Source organism: Cupressus sempervirens, chromosome 10 (assembly GCF_028749045.1).
Source record: "Cupressus sempervirens isolate cs-2001-9-10 chromosome 10, ASM2874904v1, whole genome shotgun sequence".
Classification (NCBI taxonomy): Eukaryota; Viridiplantae; Streptophyta; class Pinopsida; order Cupressales; family Cupressaceae; genus Cupressus; species Cupressus sempervirens.
The window spans coordinates 518267259-518287630 of record NC_143127.1 but is presented as its reverse complement, the minus strand read 5'-3'; the positions used below and the strand labels follow the sequence as shown (position 1 = coordinate 518287630).

The window sequence follows — 20372 nt, the reverse complement described above, 5'->3', positions numbered from 1 at the left end:
TAAAAAATCTCTTCATTTGCTCCCTAGAGATTGATTTTGTCAAAACAAGCCAAATTTATCAAATCGAATTTTTTATCCTTAATACGATCTCAAAATTCAAAACACAAAGAAAGAACCCCCATTAGAATTCAAAAAGCTTTCTGAAAATGTAAGTTTTTCCAAAAAATGCGCTGATTTGCGATCAAAAACGGCTTTTTATGAAAAATAAAGAAAATATCATAACTTCCGAAAATCATGTCAAAATGCTCTGAAAATTGGACTGAGACATTTTGAGCATATACCCAACCTGCAAACAAAATTTCAGAACCAAATTCTATGTGGTTTAAAAGATATGATCAAATCTTTAAACCAACTAAGTTTTTGGCCTTCAAACCAATTTACTTATGGCTTGGCCTTAAAACCAAAGTGAAAATTCTACAAAAGCATTTGATTAGACCCAATATGCTGCTATAAAAAACCAGAGATAAGAAATGAAAGCAAATGGAGCTGAAAATTTGATTCAAGCCCCACGGTGGGCGCCAAAAATGTACACTCGAAAGTGTCCCACTCTAAACCCTTCTATCCAAACGATTCCATGAGTTTGGAATGCTTGGATGCCGGCTTAGAGCTCCCTATCCATGGAGTGCAAAAATTCAAAACACAAAGAAAGAACCCCCATTAGAATTCAAAAAGCTTTCTGAAAATGTAAGTTTTTCCAAAAAATGCGCTGATTTGCGATCAAAAACGGCTTTTTATGAAAAATAAAGAAAATATCATAACTTCCGAAAATCATGTCAAAATGCTCTGAAAATTGGACTGAGACATTTTGAGCATATACCCAACCTGCAAACAAAATTTCAGAACCAAATTCTAAGTGGTTTAAAAGATATGATCAAATCTTTAAACCAACTAAGTTTTTGGCCTTCAAACCAATTTACTTATGGCTTGGCCTTAAAACCAAAGTGAAAATTCTACAAAAGCATTTGATTAGACCCAATATGCTGCTGTAAAAAACCAGAGATAAGAAATGAAAGCAAATGGAGCTGAAAATTTGATTCAAGCCCCACGGTGGGCGCCAAAAATGTACACTCGAAAGTGTCCCACTCTAAACCCTTCTATCCAAACGATTCCATGAGTTTGGAATGCTTGGATGCCGGCTTAGAGCTCCCTATCCATGGAGTGCAAGAGAGTATATTTCAAGAATAAGAAGGCTCTCAGATGAGCCTTAGAGATACTCTTCTTGCTAGTAAACCATGCAATGGGAGGTTCCAAAGACAAGATGCAAGAATGCAAATGTCCCAAGGAGTTCCTCAAGAATGCAATGCAAATGAAGATTAAGCTAGAATGAAATGCAAAGTGCAGCTATTCTAAGCATGGATAAGAGTGTTACAATACCATTATTAAGCTATGTGAGATTAAGCTACATGTAAAAATGAAAGCTAAGCTAAGATGCTATGGTATGAGAGAATGTAGACAAGAAATAGAAGTTCTCCACAAAGCTCCAAAGAAACCTGTTAGAAAACCTGCAGCATAACAATGTTCAAAAGATGGATTGATACTTTGAGGGGGAAAGCTCTCTCCCTTTTAAAGATGTACGGACGGTGGAGATCAAGATGAAGATGGTGGATGATCAACGGTTGAATTCGAAAATAGAAGTGATCCATGTGCACACACAAGTCAACCAATAGAATATAAGTTGACTTGTCATATAAGACAAAAGTCACAAAGCCTTTTCTTTTAATTGCAAAATAGAAAAAGGATTTTATGTGTGCACTTTAAGTGGGTTAGAAGAATGGGGTCTTTTATTTAATTAAAAGGGGACATGTTCTTTTAATCAAATAATGAACTTAGGATAGCATAGTCAAACTATAGGTTATAATCAAATAAATTGATTATTAGCAATTTGGTCTAGATAAATGATTAAATTAATTTAGCCAAAATGTTGAAAAGGGGGCTAATAGTCTAGATGACCATTTTTAGGTGATTACAAATAGTAGAGTTCCACTGTAGGATTTAAATGCGTTTAAGATCATATTGTGATGTTGACATTGCTATGTCAATGAGTCACAATTTGAATAAAGAAAGAATTTTATTATCCTCTAAGTTTATCTTGTATTTAGGTAGGTCTTAAACTCAAAATCATGTCATGATATAGAAATACCAGTATCTATGAGTCACAACTTGGATAAATGAAGAAATTATATTACTCTTCAGATTTATCCTATATATTGTATTCCTTGCAATACTATTATCACTAGTAGCAGTGATTTGTCATACTACAAGTTTAGTAATATGACATTGTATCATGTGTTCTATGATACCACATGCTAAGGAGATTCAGATAGGTATAGAGTATCAATTCTTGCTTGTTCATCTTTATTGATGTTGCTGGATATGATATCTCTCAATATGATTATCAAGTTAAGAGGGAGTGTTAAATCTCTAACTTGTTAATCATTCTGATCTGATAACAGATTGATCAGATCTGATATAGCATAATAAGTAGAGGAACAAGTCTTTGCATTATTCCTCCTTCTAGATCAGCATCTATATTTGAGAGGTTGTTTAGTATTAATCTAACCACATTTGTTTGTGTTTTAATTAATATTAATTAACCTTAGAAAGTCGCCAACTTCTAGAGGTTAGGCAAGATATTTGTTGAAGAGACATGTCCTTTATAAGGACATGTCCCTTGACTCCTATACTTATAGAGGGTAAGCATGAAGTCTAAGAGCACACAAGATAAATTACAAGTCTGCTCATTAGTCATTACTGCCCTCATTCAAATTGCAAAAATAGAAGACAGAATTCTGAGTTATATCTCTAATTCAATTAAAGGCCATCATCTGAAGTTATTCTCAGCAAAATATAAGGAGATAAAGAAGGCAGATTCCAGTCTATATTCAGTCCATGGATATTTTTGCAGAAACTTTACAGTTTTCTGTACCAAATTGGGACCATATTGAATATGTTTGTGGTAGCACACCAAAGACGGCCAATCCTATGGGGTATTAGACAAAAGCAATTACTTAGGAAGGTATTGTCATCCTACCACAGGTATTTGAAATTTTGAAGATAAAAACTGTAAGTTAGGGAGCTTAAAGAGTGTTGTCTTCCATCTTAATACTACTGCTACCTATTTTTTCATCTTTCCAGCCCCTTGGAACAGCCATAAAGAAGTTGAAGTCACATCTTCTACATTCCACCTGTGAGGAGGTATATGGGAATAATACAAGAAGATTGTAAGTCAAGATATTATTATTTTTTAACATTATGTAAAGTCAAATGAGAGCTGACTAAATACTTCAGTTGATGGTATTGACCCCAAGCAGTTGACGTGCAAACGAGAAAAACTGATCTAGCAAGATAAGTTGGAGCTGCCACATGAAGAGAACGTGGAGTATGTATGTCCCATCATTAGTAAGGATGTCAAAGGTTAATATTAGAGTTAACTGTGAGTGAGGAAATCACCTATCTGCACTCATACAGTCAGTTTTACACCACTTTCAGAATGGCACAGCATAGAGTATCATGATCAACAATTGTAAACTCTCAAGTGAGCTTCAAATCAAAGACATGAGAGGAGTATTGGTCCATGATACTGAAGCTTTTATGCATATGATGATGTGGTAATTAGGGTAGCAAGAACCAAAAGGAAGCTAGGGTTGGTAAGTACTACTGCTAAAGAGGATAGTTTATTCATGAAATCACGAAGGCAACACTCAGGATCAATGAGCATCTTTGGCATGAACTGGTCCGTCATTTTGGACTTATTACTGCTTGAGGACAATCAAAATGAAGACAGGGATTGTCATGTCCTTGCCCTAGCTAGGTCAGCTAAGCAATCTCAAAAAATGCTTTTAAGCACTAACAAATATAAATATAAATATAATATTTTTTTAAATTTTGGCCAACCTAGACTCACTTTTGGGGGCCAAATTAATCTAATATTAAATTAATAATTATGATATTTCATTAGAGTCAACTTGGATTTTCTTTTTGATCGCCGAGATCAAATCAAATAGGTATATTCATGGTTCAGCTGTCTGGGCGAAATTATAAAGAGAAATTAATGAGATTTTGGGAAGAAATTTCTGAGTGTGCTAACTGGGACAAAAACTGCAGTAGGTTTTCCTTCTTAATTGCATTTTGCTATTTGAGTTCTATTATTACTAATTTAGAAAGGGTTTCAATTTATCAGGTTGGCTGCCATTCTTTGGAAAGCACAAGAATACCAGATTCCCTCAAGCCATAAAGCAACACAATCAACAATAAACAAGAAGGATTCTACCATCTGTAGCAAGCAGGATCTCAATCTGTCCAAGAGGCATTACTCATTGCAAGTAGAGAAAACTAGTTGCATGGACAGCTCACAAGGCAAAATCAGCTTACCAAAACCCTAGGCAAGTCTGTTGTTCACTTTTTGTTGGGTGAATCTTCTATTCACACTATTGCTATTTGAGGAGTTGTTCACATGTCTCCAGCAAACCCCAACATTAAGACAAGTTTATTTAGTTAATTAATTTATCTACTACCCAAAATTAGCCTACGAGAATTAAATAAGCAATATGGGTCATTACCAGCTACTTCTCAAAAGGGAACATTACAACCACCACTCTAAAATGTAATAGGATACCAAGATCTTTCATTCTACACAATAGCTTATGTCTAGGGACTATGTTAAAAGCCTTCTTGATATTAATGAAATAGCAAAAAGGTTCCTCTTTCACATTCCAAACATTTTCAATGATATACCACAAAATAATTTTGTGATCAATCATTGAATGCATGGTCTAAAGTCTGCTTGCCCAATTGCTATCCTTTCCTTTTCCTCAACCAATTTCTAATTGTGTGATCAACCACACTGCCAAACAACTTTGCAAGCAAAGAATTGATTACGATAGTCTAATAACTGGAAGAATTATTAACAACCCCATTTTTTAAGAGAGATATTGTTAAGATAGTAACCCAATCTCTTGGGAAGACATGCTAGATGGTGTTGAATATTTTCATGATGTGAAGGGTGAGAATTATCCTCCCCCAATTTACATATTCATCTTGTATCTGTGCTTTGCCAATTTTTTTCCAAGAGGATTTTTGCTTCCATGCATTATAAACTACTCTGGTTTAGGTCACACTAGTGAATTAAGTCTACAGTCTCATCAATAGAATAATTACAACAAATAAGATTTCTTTAGTAATAGTACATGATGCAAGACTACATACCAGGAACAGAGACTAGCATATTATGATCCACTCTAAGCACTTTCAGACATTTAAGCTCTCCAAGTTCTGGGGGCAAAAGTGATAATTTGTTGTTGTCTAGATGTAGCCTCTCAAGATATGGTAACCGTATCAGCTCCACTGGCAGAACCTGTAATTGATTCAATAAAAGAGCTAAAGTTAACTGATTCTATAAAGGATGTATTCAAGCAAGATGTGATAACCTTGGCTTGCAGTTACAGTTCCAGAGGCAATACTTCTCATTCTGTATGTATGTTGGGTTTTACATTTTTCCAATAAGTGGTTCAAAAACTATCTCAATACCAACTTGGTCAATGGACTGTACAGACTAAACACAATTTATTTAAAGACAAACTGAAACAGAAATAATACATCTTCAATTGAACCTAGACAACATAAACAACAATATATTTATTTCTGCTATTGCAAGAAGAGCCATTCATTTTAGCTTTAAAGAAAACCCCTTCAGATAAAACTGTTGACACTGTTGTATGAAACAATGTAGCGTCCCCTTTTTGAAATGGGACTGTAATAATAATAAATTAGATTATCAAAATATAAAATCGAATTCTAATTTTATTAAAGGTCAAGGGGCACATGAACAATCATGAATCATGACTATTGAAAGAAAAAAGATATATGAGAGGCACCAAACAATAAGGGGGAAGGATATAAATACATCTTTTATCATCTGATTATTACTCCTTTTGAGCATGGAACTGCACTTCATTTAGCTTGAGGACGAAACTCCTCATGACAGTAATTTAAGGACAAAAAACCCTTTTATTTTCTGTGCTGAATTTGTGGACGAAACCTGACTTGGGCAGATTAAGAAAGTATTTACCGAAGGCATTAAAACTCCTGTAGACTTGAAGAAACTTGATAATACTATAGAAAACAACAGATGATATAAATCGAGGCCAATTTCTGATATCCAAAGCAATTCAATAAATTTAGTTTTGACAATAATTATTGAATCAATAAGTTAAAAATCTGAGATTCCAATAAATAATCAATTCTGCAAGTTTATGTTAAGTGTGCTTGAAACCAAAGGAATTAAAAAGGGGACATTACAAGCAAATACAGCATGAATTTTCAAGGATACAACCACAGGACAGGATAATGATATATAAGCACAATTATGGTGATCGGGACTGCTTCAGCATTACAAAGCAAAAAGGCATTTGAGATACCAAACAAATAACATTGACATTAACCTAAGAGAGAAATCATGCTTATTGGTTTTATACAAGGTTGCCTAGTAAAGCTCCTACAAAGAGATAATAGGCTTTATGGAACCACAAATGGAAAATAATGGGTGTATATTGTATTCATGGATACACAAAGATTTATAAGCTTTTCATATTCAAAGACCACAAGTTGTGTGTAGAAAACACAATAAAGGCCTTTTACACTGATCACTTTATTATGTATTATATTTTAATCAAGGACCAGACTGGTATAAAAATATAAATAAGGACAAGTAGATTTCAAGCGTAGTTACTCACATTTTGTAAAATTTAAAAGCACAAAAGTTTCTGTCACCCTCGCCACTGATTAGACCAGAGGAAAAAGTGATGAGATTTAGCTCTGTAGAAAGCACCTGCTATTATGAATTTTGAAAGAGATTTGTATTTTAAAATCCAAGGAAATGTATTGTAAATATAAGCCGAAGTCCTTTAATTATCTTGTCAATGTAGTAGCCTTGATATACACATCTTTTGTAGAACTGATGCACAACTTATGAGCCAAATCATGTGAATCAACCATCAGGCCCATCACATAATCAAAGTATGCAGTACATCGGCAGCCTTTGGGTGACAAAAGGAATATTATCTCAGAAGGAAATAGACATATAACATTATATTCTCGGAATCGTTTAATATTCCAAATGTTAGTAAATAACAATGAGTTCTTTCTACATTCCAAAGAAGGGTGTTCAAATGTGCAATAAATCTTTTGCTGAATCCTTTACTTTGTTCCCATTCCAGATCCCAAGAGTGACTGGGAACAATAATCTAAATTGCTCAAACTTAAACTGCAACATTAATTCATTCATTATCAAAACGCATAGAGAACTGTAATGAAATTTTATTAATCTTAACTTTTGTGAATGGCATTCTCTAGAAAAGGATGAATGTCTCTATTTCTCTTAGTTAAGAAATACGTATTTATGCAACTAGGTGTCATTTTCACTAGCAGACCCAGCTTCTAAAACTTAAGTCCATTACACAGTTTGAGCAAATAACTTACATTTTCATGACTTTGATTCCAAGTTTCCTTGTTTTTGCTTGAGATTCTGCTATGTATATTGCTAGTTTCATTGTGTGTGAACTTGTGAAAATCATGTGAATCAACCATCAGGCCCATCACATAATCAAAGTATGCAGTACATTGGCAGCCTTTGGGTGACAAAAGGAATATTATCTCAGAAGGAAATAGACATATAACATTATATTCTCGGAATCGTTTAATATTCCAAATGTTAATAAATAAAAATGAGTTCTTTCTACATTCCAAAGAAGAGTGTTCAAATGTGCAATAAATCTTTTGCTGAATCCTTTACTTTGTTCCCATTCCAGATCCCAAGAGTGACTGGGAACAATAATCTAAATTGCTCAAACCTAAACTGCAACATTAATTCATTCATTATCAAAACGCATAGAGAACTGTAATGAAATTTTATTAATCTTAACTTTTGTGAATGGCATTCTCTAGAAAAGGATGAATGTCTCTATTTCTCTTAGTTAAGAAATACGTATTTATGCAACTAGGTGTCATTTTCACTAGCAGACCCAGCTTCTAAAACTTAAGTCCATTACACAGTTTGAGCAAATAACTTAAATTTTCATGACTTTGATTCCAAGTTTCCTTGTTTTTGCTTGAGATTCTGCTATGTATATTGCTAGTTTCATTGTGTGTGAACTTGTGAAGTCTTCTTTATGCTCCAGAAACAACTTTAAGATTTTTCTTTTAAACATTCAAACTTCAATTTTAAGATTTTGCAAAGAAAGTAAATGGGATGATGGCAAGTGTTATCGTTCCCAAACTTTCCTCAATCCTCTGAAAAAAATCCCAGAAAGTCAAAAAACAAGATAAATGGGAAGCATAATTCCACAGAGTTGAAAAAATGGGGGGGGGCGGCACTTATATATAGTACTTGCAAAAATGGTAATAAAAAGATGTAAAAACATTATAATGTTGAATTTACAAATGAAACTTGGTCAAAAATAGTAAAAACTAAAATGCTTAAATACTAATATACTACTTAAGTCTTATACTATATTACTTAACCATTAACTTTGAAGTTTGAACGATGAAGATGTTGAAATCAAAAGTTACATTCATATTTCATAATGATGATTAAAATGAGTACATTGGTGTCAAAATAACAAAATTGAGTGAAGTCTAAATAGTAAATAACAAAACCATTTTGAGTGCCCCTTCAAAACATGTTTGACCCTTAATCAAAACTAAAATGCAGCCAAGTGATGTCTCTAATCATCCCTGAACTCCTCACCACTAGAACTGTTGGAAGTGGACACATGGTCAAGCTCCACCAAACAAATACCAACCAGTCTTGCCTATGTAGCTATGGCACCATCATCACTTCATGTTGGCTACTCTAACTTTACATCCGACCATGTTGTTGGACTCTCTTTGTACATGTTTCTTGAGGACAACAAAATGCAAAGCACTATGTACAACCACTAGCTTCTCTACCCTCCTAGAGGTAAGCTTTTTCCTCTTAAGAGAGTGGAAGAAGATATAAATAGAACACTTCCTCTTAGAAGCTAAAGGACTAGAAACCTGAGATAGCAATCAAATGGCTAGAGTAGTAATCAAAGAAATCAGTCCATGGAAATTCCACCAAAAAGTCGGGTCTTCTCATGCCATAGCTGTCATATCCATCTTGGTCCCCTTAGAATAGCCCCTAGGAGTGGTAAATTTTATCAATTCAATACAAATGATGATGGCCTCTACCTCCCTCAGCATCCTAAAAGGGTGTAACTAAACCAAGCCTTTTCTTGTACCAATTGGGGATCATTGCATATGTAAGCTAAGTGCAAGGGAGTGTTCGGCTTCTCCAATCTTCAATAAATAATTAGTTGAATGTGTTCATGGTAGAATGCTAATGCGAGGTCGTCTAACACCCTCATTTGTTCAAGCATATTATCAATGCACTTGTACACCTCCTCGAGGTTGGGTGCATCACATCTCCATCCATATCTAATGAACTTGAAAACTAGAGGAATGATGAAAATTATATTTTGCATCTCCCCAAAAACAATGACTCTTCACTACATCTTTCACCCTCTTCACCTTCATTGTCCTAGACTCGAACAACCAATTATATTATGTTGACGTAACCATTAATTGCAATGTCTCTCCAAAAGAATGAAATGTGGTGGTTATAGATGAACGATTTCAAGAACTCCTTACAGAAGCTCCTAAAGGGTGTGTGAAGTGTGGTGGTTATAGATGAACAATTTCACATCTCAAGTGCCATTGACCATTGCTTTGATCCAATCAAACTTTCCCATGTCCTTGTTCATTCTTTATGGCATGCACAAAACAACGAGTCTACCAAATATGTCTATGAGTTGCCTTAATCAATTTCCTTGCATCTTTACACACATGGATTGCATTTGTCATAACTTGGACCACAGCTTGTGGCAAAAACTCCTCAATAACATCACAGAAGATCTTAAACTGAAAAAAATAGCATCTTTTCTATGCCTTGAACAATCAAATGCCTTAAGAAAATCTCGGCCCTTTGTACATGTAAGCATGATATAGGTGAGTGAATAATGCCTCAGACAATCAAATTGGTCAAGAAACTATTGGCACTTTGTGCATGTAACCATGATATTGAGGAGTGAACAGTGTGTAATGTTTGTCCACTCAACATGACTATATTGCATCCAGTTTGCACCCAACATTCCTTCATTTTCTATATTAACACATTTATCTTGAACAAGTTCTTATCCAAGATTTTGATCCTCAATTTTGTCTCCCCTAGTGGCACGTATGATGGTCCTCCCCTTGCTAAGAATCATTAAGCTATTGGGCTAGCAATATGAACCTAATGTTTGTCCACCCACCATGACTACATTGCATATGCTTTGCACCCAACATTCCTTCATTTTCTCCATTAACAGATTTATCTTGGACGAGTTTGTATCCAAGATTTTGGTCCTCAATTTTGTCTCCCCTTATGATGGTCCTCCCTTTGCTACCATTGCCCTCATCTCCTTATAATAAAGAGATTAAGCCACATGGAATGGAATGTCATTGCCAAAGAAGAATTTGTCAATGACATCATTTATATCATCCTTTAATTGCACATAGAATAATTAAGCTATTGGGCTAGCAATATGAACTTGTCAACTTGAGTATCCCCTAGCCTCTAATGCATGTGCCCCTAAAGAAGAACATGGCATATGTGCAGCTTGCCTCTATAAAGTAGAAGAAGAACAGCATTGCTGACCCTAATGACCCTATGGCTTGTGAGACGAGGCAAATATAAGTGCAGTAGTGTTGGCTTCATCAACACCCCATAGCTTATATATCTCAACCTTGTATTTCAGGATTTTTGGTCTCCCAGAAATGTGCATGCTTACACACCTTTTCCTCATATATGAAGGAAAAGAGCATTACTACTAGTCATGCTACCGAAAAATTCAAGGGCACAAAAATTGGCACTTTACACACTGTTCTCAATCTCATCTTCGCACATGTCATTAGAACTCATTAAGACACTACAATAAACAATATAAATTCATAAGTTTATAATTCTAAAATTAAAATTTAAACTATGCATCCAAGTTGCAACATAATGCGAAGTATTAAGACACAAAGACTTTCTTTTTAAATTTTCTTAATTTTGTTAAGTTTGTAGTTACAGTCAGATTGATATGATCATGAGTTTCATTATTGATGATAATATATATATATGGTTAATTATATTATTTTATACTAACTAATGATGTTTAAACCTTGGAGACATGTATCTTAAAGAGACATGTCTCCTCTCTTACTTATATGAGATCCAAATCTGCATTTAAAACATATCAATAACAATGGCAATATAATTACATTTGCAGACACAATCCATGTTACTTAACATGGTTCCTGAGCCTGGTTGCAAATGTAAGAAAATTAGAGACTAATAATTTGGAAGGAAGATTAGATGATGGAAAAGAAGGCTTCATATATGCATGAAGTGTGTGGCAGAAGGAGGAGGATAAAGAAAATCCAAGTGATTGACAGGTCTGTTAAACTATATCAGAGCAAAGTTTGGGAAGTAGATTTTAATAAAGATGTTGAAGGGCGATCCTGAATGGTGTCTATCTACTATTTGGTCTTCATCTCTATCCCTGCTTTAATCTTAATTTTAATGCGATCTTTGCAACCATAGCCTCAAGGAAAGAAGGTCATTCGCATAGATTATGTTGGTTGGGATTAGAGCTGTGATTTAAGATTCTGTAATAATATTTGCAGATAGTGCCAAAATACTAAGTGATCAGTATTTACAAATGCTTTGCAGAAAAAGAAATATATATTCATCACAAAACCATGGTCAATGTCTCGAAAACATATAAAACATTGAGTTGAATATCATCCCAAAGCTAGCATTACAGATAATATTAAGGAGATACAAATCTTTTACAGTCAGTGTTGACTTGACAACTCAACATCTGGATATGAGTGCTGCGACAAGGAGCGTAAGGCATCATATGATTTGAATAACATATGCTTCTATGCAAAGTCCAACTATGTGAGAACCCCATTTTGTCTAAAGCCTCACCAGAATATTTAAGATATTTCAAGATCTGTCCTTGGGAAATGCAATAATGGACCAATATGGAGGTAGAATGAGGGGAATTGCTTCAGATTCTATTTCGTTTCCTCACAGAGCCAAGAATTTGTTATGCATTCAGTGAACTTCTAATCAACCTCTAAGGCATACAGTGGCACCATTTGTGATATGCAACCCTAAGGCATCATGATTCTCAGTGATCACCATTTGACATAATCATTTAACCAAGTGTGAGGCAACATTGATACATCATGAGCATATTTGTATAGATTTTTTCTTAATTTTAAGATTGTGGGGTCCTATAGGAAATCACATGCTAGTCACAAATATCAGAGACTTATCAGAGATCACAACTTACTCTTGACTTGGTGATGATAATATCATTGTGGCCTATCAGAACAATTGTTGATAAAAATTATCGTGGTCAGTAACACAGGTTGTATTAACCACAAGTGTGCTCATTGCATATCTATGGAAATACATAGCAGATGTGAGACACAGGTTCAGTCGTGATAAAATGTCTAGCTCCTACAAACTTTGAGATTTTTTAGATAAGAAAGATGATGAGGTTGATGTTAATAGCATACAGATGTAGAAATGAAAGTGTGGACTTAGAAGCCCTACGGATGGCCTGCCATGAGATAAAGCAAGGCAACAATACAATGTTGCTCAAAGATATATCGTTCAAGTTCTCGACCCATTAGTATTGAAGGTACAAGGTGTAAAGACATACTAGTACTGTGGAAAGCAGTTGCAGCCATCGTAAAATTTAACATGGTTCAAATAGAGACTGTGGCTTCTGAAATTAAATGGGTGATTAGCTTTTGGCACCAATGAATGAGTATCACGCAGGGTCCACAGTATTCAGTGTGCTGGAAATGATAAATCTTGTAGCGGGAGGTGTTATAACTTCCATGGAAATGGTCTACATGATGGGTTATCACCAGTTCTATGAGGCTATACGCAATCAAATTTTATAAACCCTAGCACAACTGTCTCCCACCTGTGTGGCATCTCAACCACTCCAAATGAATTTATTCTCTATAAGGGACAAACAATTAGTAGTGTATTCCACTAATGACAAGGAAACATTCGCGAAGATGAGACTGAGTCATCTCTTCATACAATCAGCCTTTGGGACATGTGATAAGGGTGGAAGATTATTAGACACCACACATAGCTAAAAGGTAATTTATACAGATAGAACCTTTCTTCACTTTATTAATAATTCAAAAGCTATTTCAGTTTTATGAACTTATGTTCATTTATATATAGAGATGTAAAGGTTCATACATAATTTTAAAAGGATTATATATATATATATATATATATATATATATATATATATGGTGATTATAAAGTATATACATTTTCTAAATAATCTCTTATAAAAATTAATGGACTATAAATAGAGATATTGATCATATAAGAAAATAATATGATGGAAATATAGATTATGTTATGCATATAGAAGATGTAATATATGCATGTATAAAATTAATTAGATATTTACTATATTGGAATAGTAGGGATCATTCTAAAAGTAATAAAGTATCACATTAGTTTCTAATTATCTACATTTTGTTGGAAATATCTTATATTGAATATAATCTAAGTCTCTCTTATTTTTCCAATACATACTATAAGAACTACGTGCCTTGATCTTTTCCTCCAAGAATGTTATTACAGGAAGAGGGAGATTGAGATTAAGAGGGAGTTGAACATTTTACATTTCATTAGCTGCAATCTTAAAAGAGAGGGAGCAGATAGAGGATATGGTTTCATCAACCTTCCGTTATCTCGATCATATTGATTCAAAGGGAGTAAACGATGTTGTGATGGAATTTTTAGTGATCAATAAATTGTAACTATCAAGAGGATTGTAATCCATGCAACTATGTGATTTTAATGGGCCTACCCCTTGTGTACATCATAAGAAAGTGGTGACGGATTGCACCATCTACGATAAATGATAAATGAAACTTGACATATGAGTTGTAGAGTCATTCGCGTGGCACAATCATATTCAATCAAGATATTGGCGTATTGTGGACGAGTTTGTGTCCGCTTATACTATTAAGCTAAAATGGACGAAAAGAGCAAGTTGGAACGTAGCAAGGAGTTGTCATATTTGAAACAAAATTGTTCAACAATATAAGAATGAGTGGAAATTTTACATTGTGGGTGGAATAATAGTCAACGTTCCATTCCTACTTGAACCTTATTTAGAGGGGAGATGTTCCATTCTCAAACAATTTAAAAAGACAATTTTTGAATCTTCATGTGCAGATAAGTATTCTTATTTTTGACATTTATCTCTCTCTTATTTGTAATTTCTATACATACTATAAAGGTTATTTGCCTTGATCTTTTCCTTTATGTTTGAAGATGTTCTTACAAGAAAAGGAAGTTGGTACTTTACATATGCTACCTAATATTGTGTAGACTCAATCTAATGATAGTAGCTCCAGAGACCTTGATGATCAAGATGGATAAAAAGAGGGTCTTGAAGCAAACATCTTTGATAGTTGAGATTATGAGATTATTCTACATTAAGAGGGAGCATGACACTTCTTCTAAAGAAATGCAGGAGCTTAGAAGATTGATACTCAGAGGGAGTCTAGAAATACATGTGTGTGACTACATGATTTTGATGGGCCTACTCCTATGTATATTATGGGGAACTTATCACTAGAAAATCTAAAAATTGATATCATATTCAGAGTGAGTTTGATAGGCATCCTTGGGTGAAGAGAGTTTTTGAGGAAGTAACTAGAGGACCTAACTTCCTAGGATCGATGTTCAGAGGGAGAAATTTTGAGATGCAATCCTTTGTGGCTGATATTTTTCTCTCTGAGGAGAATTTATAAGAGAAATCCTTTCTAATGCACTCTTCTCTATGAGAGAGAAGTATGAGGTGAAAACCCTTTGTTCCACCCTCTAACTTGGTTCATGATGCATATCATGCGAGTTACTCTACATGATGCTGTTATAATTATGTCATGAAAGATGACAATCTTTAACTGATGTATACATTTAGAGGAAAGTTATTGAAAGGTGACAATCTTATCAATAATTGGACCTATTATCATAACAAACTAAATTAAGTTGTTGTCCCAGTGTGCCAGAAGCTATGATAACAAACATAAGGTCACTATTGCAAGGTGATGATCTTATCAATAATAGACCTATCTCCTCACACTTAATGTGTTGGAGCAAGTGTTATCTTGGTTCTTCGGGCCGGATTTTGCCGAACACCTTGACAACCAACTTATCATGGTTCTTCGGGCCAGATTTTGTCGGACACCATAACTTAAATCTAGTATAGACCACACTTAAGGTGGTACTTAAACTTATATTAAAGTTATAGTAATTGCTTAATTTCCCTCCTTGCTAAAAGAAAAAGTGTTGATAAATTTAGTCTCATTATGAATCGTAGCAAATTCCATATATAATATGTGTCTGTGTTGATGCACTTATGTTGACATCCTTATATATGCCATTCTAGGAAAATTATACTGAGATGATATCTCTTCATATACTCAAGAACATAATATGTTCTGTATCAATCCTTCCTAAGAGGGAGTGTTAAGTTTGTAGTTACAGTCAGATTGATATGATCATGAGTTTCATTATTGATGATAATATATATATATAATATATATTACATTATTATATATTATACATATGGTTATATTATTTTATACTAACTAATGATGTTTAAACCTTGGAGACATGTATCTTCAAGAGACATGTCTCCTTCTCTTTTACTTATATGAGATCCAAGTCTACATTTGAAATATATCAATAACAATGGCAATATGATTACATTTGCAGACATGATCCATGTTACTTAACAAATTGAAGTCATATGAAACATAGAAGCAAAGGATACAGAAAAAGCATTGTATTTAAACTTTGTCCACACAAGAATTTCACTAGAGTTCTTATTACTTCAAGTGGCATGAAGCACAAAAGCAAAGCATACACAAAAGTTGCAATGTAGTTTGACAAACTTGATTCAATTTTGAATCTTGATGACAATATGTTATGTCCCCTTTTTGGGTCGGTCATGATTGATGATTATTTAGTTAATCATAATGTATATAAGTCTTAAGAATATGTCCATAATAAAATTCCAATTACCCGATAAAATTATTATTTAGTTTATGGATGGATGGTATAGACGCTATCCAAGTTGCCTAGACACTAGCTATGGACTCCCTCAAAGTTTGCAGGTCCAAGTCTACATCCTGAAGGCTTACAGATCGCTAACCTCTACCCTCTATTGAGATATGATCCATTAGACTAGATCTATAGTAGCCCCTCCTTCGTAACACCATACTTCTAAAGTTATATTTAATTCTTATGTCCAACCTTACTAGCTCATGACGAAAGTAGTGGGTGTTAACCAAGTTGTCTGGAAACCACTGTCAATGGATTCCCTCAAAGTTCACAGGTCCAAGTTTGTATCGAAAAGGCCTACAAAAGGTTGGGCCTACCTTATCTTGGGACAAAGATCCATTGCTTGCAATTTACACAAGCCCCTCCTTGGCTACAATTTAGTCTTCCCTTCTTAGCCAAATAGTAGGAGGATTGAAATGTAGATACATATTTCTAATTTTTCTACTATAGTTGATATTACCATCTCATTATTGTAAATGATATTACTACAACAACAATTATTCTATCAATATATGGTCAATATTCATATGTATATCATATAAATATAATACATATTAGAATCGTATAAGATTTTTTATTTATTCCTTCCCTTACTTTTTAAGGTAACCCATTATATTCTCCTTCATAGTCATAATCCATTCAAAAAGTCACGGCCTTTCATAATTACATTCCATGTGAAAAGTCAGAACCCTTTAAAAAATCACATCCTTTCATCATTGTTTCCTTTTGAAAAATTCACTTCCTTATTTTCTTCGCATTCCTTTCTTCTATTAATCCTTCTTTGACTCCTCTCTTTTACTCTTCTTCCTTCTTTTACTCCTATCTATTCCTCCTCTTTTATATCTTATTTTGAAGGAGTCACATCTTTTTTTACATCTCTTTAATTTTCATTAGATTAACAAACTTGTATGATTTTATATTATATTATTTATTTACTTTCTACAAAATTATCTCTTGTGGTCAATTTTATTTATTTATTCATCCATCGTCATTTTTATTATTATTTAATTATGTTTATTTTTAAAATCTGAATTTATTGATTAAAGATTATATTATTATTTATTTTTATATATTGTAACAATATTTGATTACTATTTCTTATTTTTGATATATTAAAATAATTTGTAATATATGATTTTATTATCATTATTTATTTCATAGTATTATCTTATTTAACTATTATTAAAATTCTATCCTAAAATGGGAGCATGACACTACCAATATCGAATATTGAACACTCTAATGTATCATTAAATATGCACTTGCATTCTTGTCTATGAAATTATGAATACACTTAAATTTTGGAAACAAAATTAATAAAAAAATCAAAATGATTTCATAGAATTTTAGCTTGTGCTTGGAAAATCCTTCCACCTTGGTGTGCAATGCTTGTCTTTCCTCTTCTTCTTGCTCCTCACCCCTCTTGCATTTACAGCACTTCAAGACAACCTTTCACTCTTTCACTCACTCTTTTGTTTCACTTCAACCTAGCTATTGAAATGAGTACAAATGAGGGATTTGAAGCACTGGAGCGAAAATCTGTGATTATTCAGGAATAATCAAGATTAATCGGGAGTCCAAGTGTTTGCCAAAATTTTCCCCAATTAATCAGCTAAAATCGGTTAACATAAGTCAATGATTTATCTAACCTTATAATCGAAAAAAATGTATAAAAATCAAGATTACTCAGCAATTCCTCGTGTCTTATCATTGGGGCCAAAAAAACCTAAACAGCGGGAAAATAATTGTTTGTTTTTCCTATTTAGCACCACGCATTTAACCATTTCGTCAATCGTCTAAGCATTTAAAGAATTTGTCTCAAACTCCAAGCATTTGCCTAAGCGTCGACCATTTGTCAGAAGATTCGTCTAAGACTCTAAGCATTTGTTTATCGCATAAAATGTGCTTTTACAGAGTTGTCACAAATGACATAAACTATGTTTTTTTAATGTGTAGCATATGACTGTAAAATGTCATATTGCATGATAGATTATCCCATATTTATGCATTTTGGTTGTCTCTCTGTTATAAAAAATGCAATTTATGTCAAAATGGCTTGTAAACAAGCATGATTATGCTTACCTGTTGCTAGCTGGAATTGATGTGACCAGCACCATTTAAGTTCAAAAATTTTAGATACTAGTACGCTTTCTTGCTCAGATTTGGTTCATCCTAATATTTGCTCAGATTTGGTTAATCCTCAAATGGCTTAAGAGTTAAAACCAGTCAGACGAGAAAAAAAAAATTCTTTTCAAAATTAGTGTATACCTATTATTTGCAGTTATGTGATGATGATTGAGTAAAGAACTAGATAGTTATGTCATGGTTGTGTGATTAGATGGTTGTTTTGTTCTTCTAGTTTTTTGATTAAATGCACGAACACATTGTATATTGATCGTTGATAACACAACAAAGGTTAAATGCAATTGGTGTTTGAATATTGTCAGTGGTGGACTTTACCGCTTCAAATGGCATTTATCGTAAGAAAAGGGAAATAACACTACAATATGCAAGGATTGCTTTGTAGATGTTAGATACCAGGCCAAAAGGTCTCTTGATGGGATTGCTAAGAACAAGGCAAAAAAAGCAAGAACCAGGATTGAATTAGGTTCTTGTTCAACAGGCATTAGGAGGAATCAATTGAATGAAAAAGATGACAAGGAAAAGGGTTTCAAGGAATTTGAGATTAGTGAGAGAACATCTACTATGGCAAGTGGCCCAAGCACAAGTGGAGGGAACATCAATGATTTCTTCGCACCTTGTACTATGCCAGGATCACAAACCACTTTGGAGAGTACAAGATGGAAGAAAGTTATTTATGAATAGGCACTGAAGGGGATTTCAAATTTTTATTTCTCCTCTACCTTGGCATTTTGTGCTTGTAGATCTCCATTTGGCAAGCTATGATGGATGTTATTGCAATAGCAGGGCATTGGTTTAAGGCCCCATCTTATGATATGATGAGGGTTGGCATGTTCAATGATGCAATAAAAGATGTTCAACATGTTTTGACGAGCATTGGTTAAAGTGGGCTAGTATAGTGTGCACCATTATGTCAGATGGATGGAAAGACAAGAGGACTCAATCCCTTACCAACTTCCTCATTCATTCTAATAAAGGCACTATATTTATAAAAGTTGTGGATGCATCACATGCAATGAAAATTGCAGCTGAAGTTGTTCGAGATGTATGACTCAACAGTCATAGATGTAGGGCTAGAGAATGTGGTTCAATTTATTATAGACATTGTTGCTACTTGTGTTGTTGTTGGGAAACTTCTAACAGACAAATACCCCTCTATGTCTTTTTACCCCATATGCAGCACATTGCCTTTATCTAACCCTTGAGGACATTAGAAAAATTGCATGGGTTAAGGAGGCATTTCAAAAGACTCGCATAGTTACCAAATTTATCTACAATCGCATGAGGATTTTGAGTTTGATGTGCCAATTCACAAGTGGCAAGGAGTTGGTTCGACCAAGGTTGACAAGGTATGCAACACACTTCCTTGCACTACTAACTCTAGTTTAACAAAAATGATCTTGAGACACATGTTCATTTCAGCTGAGTGGATGGAATTAGACTTCTCAAATAGAACAAATGGCACAAGAGTGACAAAGTACAATACTCCCTACTTTTGGGACGCAATTGAGTAGGTGGTAGAATTCTCAAAGCCTCTTATAAAGTCTTAGGATATGTGGATGGGGATAGATCCCCAATTGGGATATTCATATAAGGCCATGGATAGGGCCAAGGAGGTGATGAAGTCTAGGTTGGAAAATGATAGGACGAGCTATCAACCATTATGGGGCATAATTGACGGGAGATGGGATAGACAGATGCACTCTCCTCTACATGTTGGAGGATACTTTTTGAATCCCTCATTGTTCTACAACACAAAGTTCACAAATATTGATGCTGAGATCACACAAGGCTTGTTCATGTGCATGGAAAAAATGTTTCAAAACACATAGAAATTGAAAGACAATATGTCAAAGCTGCAAATGTATAAAAGGGGAAATGGGTTTCTCTCTTCTAGGGCCGCCAAGGAAGGCAAAACGTCCTTCCAACCAGGTAAACCCCTATGTATGAACTTTTGATAGTCCATTTCTTTTGGTTGACCTGATTAACAAATTTGTTA

The 20372-nt window shown here is 34.1% G+C and overlaps 1 protein-coding gene across 3 annotated transcripts in view; it reads right to left on the bottom strand.

Moving 5' to 3' along the window:
- The window catches only part of LOC149534928 (phospholipase A I-like protein), a 176313-nt gene that overhangs the window by 144652 nt on the left and 11289 nt on the right, over nucleotides 1-20372 (bottom strand). For all 3 annotated transcript variants that reach the window (XM_089803698.1, XM_089803700.1, XM_089803699.1), the window contains exon 2: nucleotides 5206-5353. In XM_089803698.1, the coding sequence (XP_089659824.1) occupies nucleotides 5206-5353 (148 nt within the window). The remainder of the gene's footprint in view (nucleotides 1-5205; nucleotides 5354-20372) is intronic.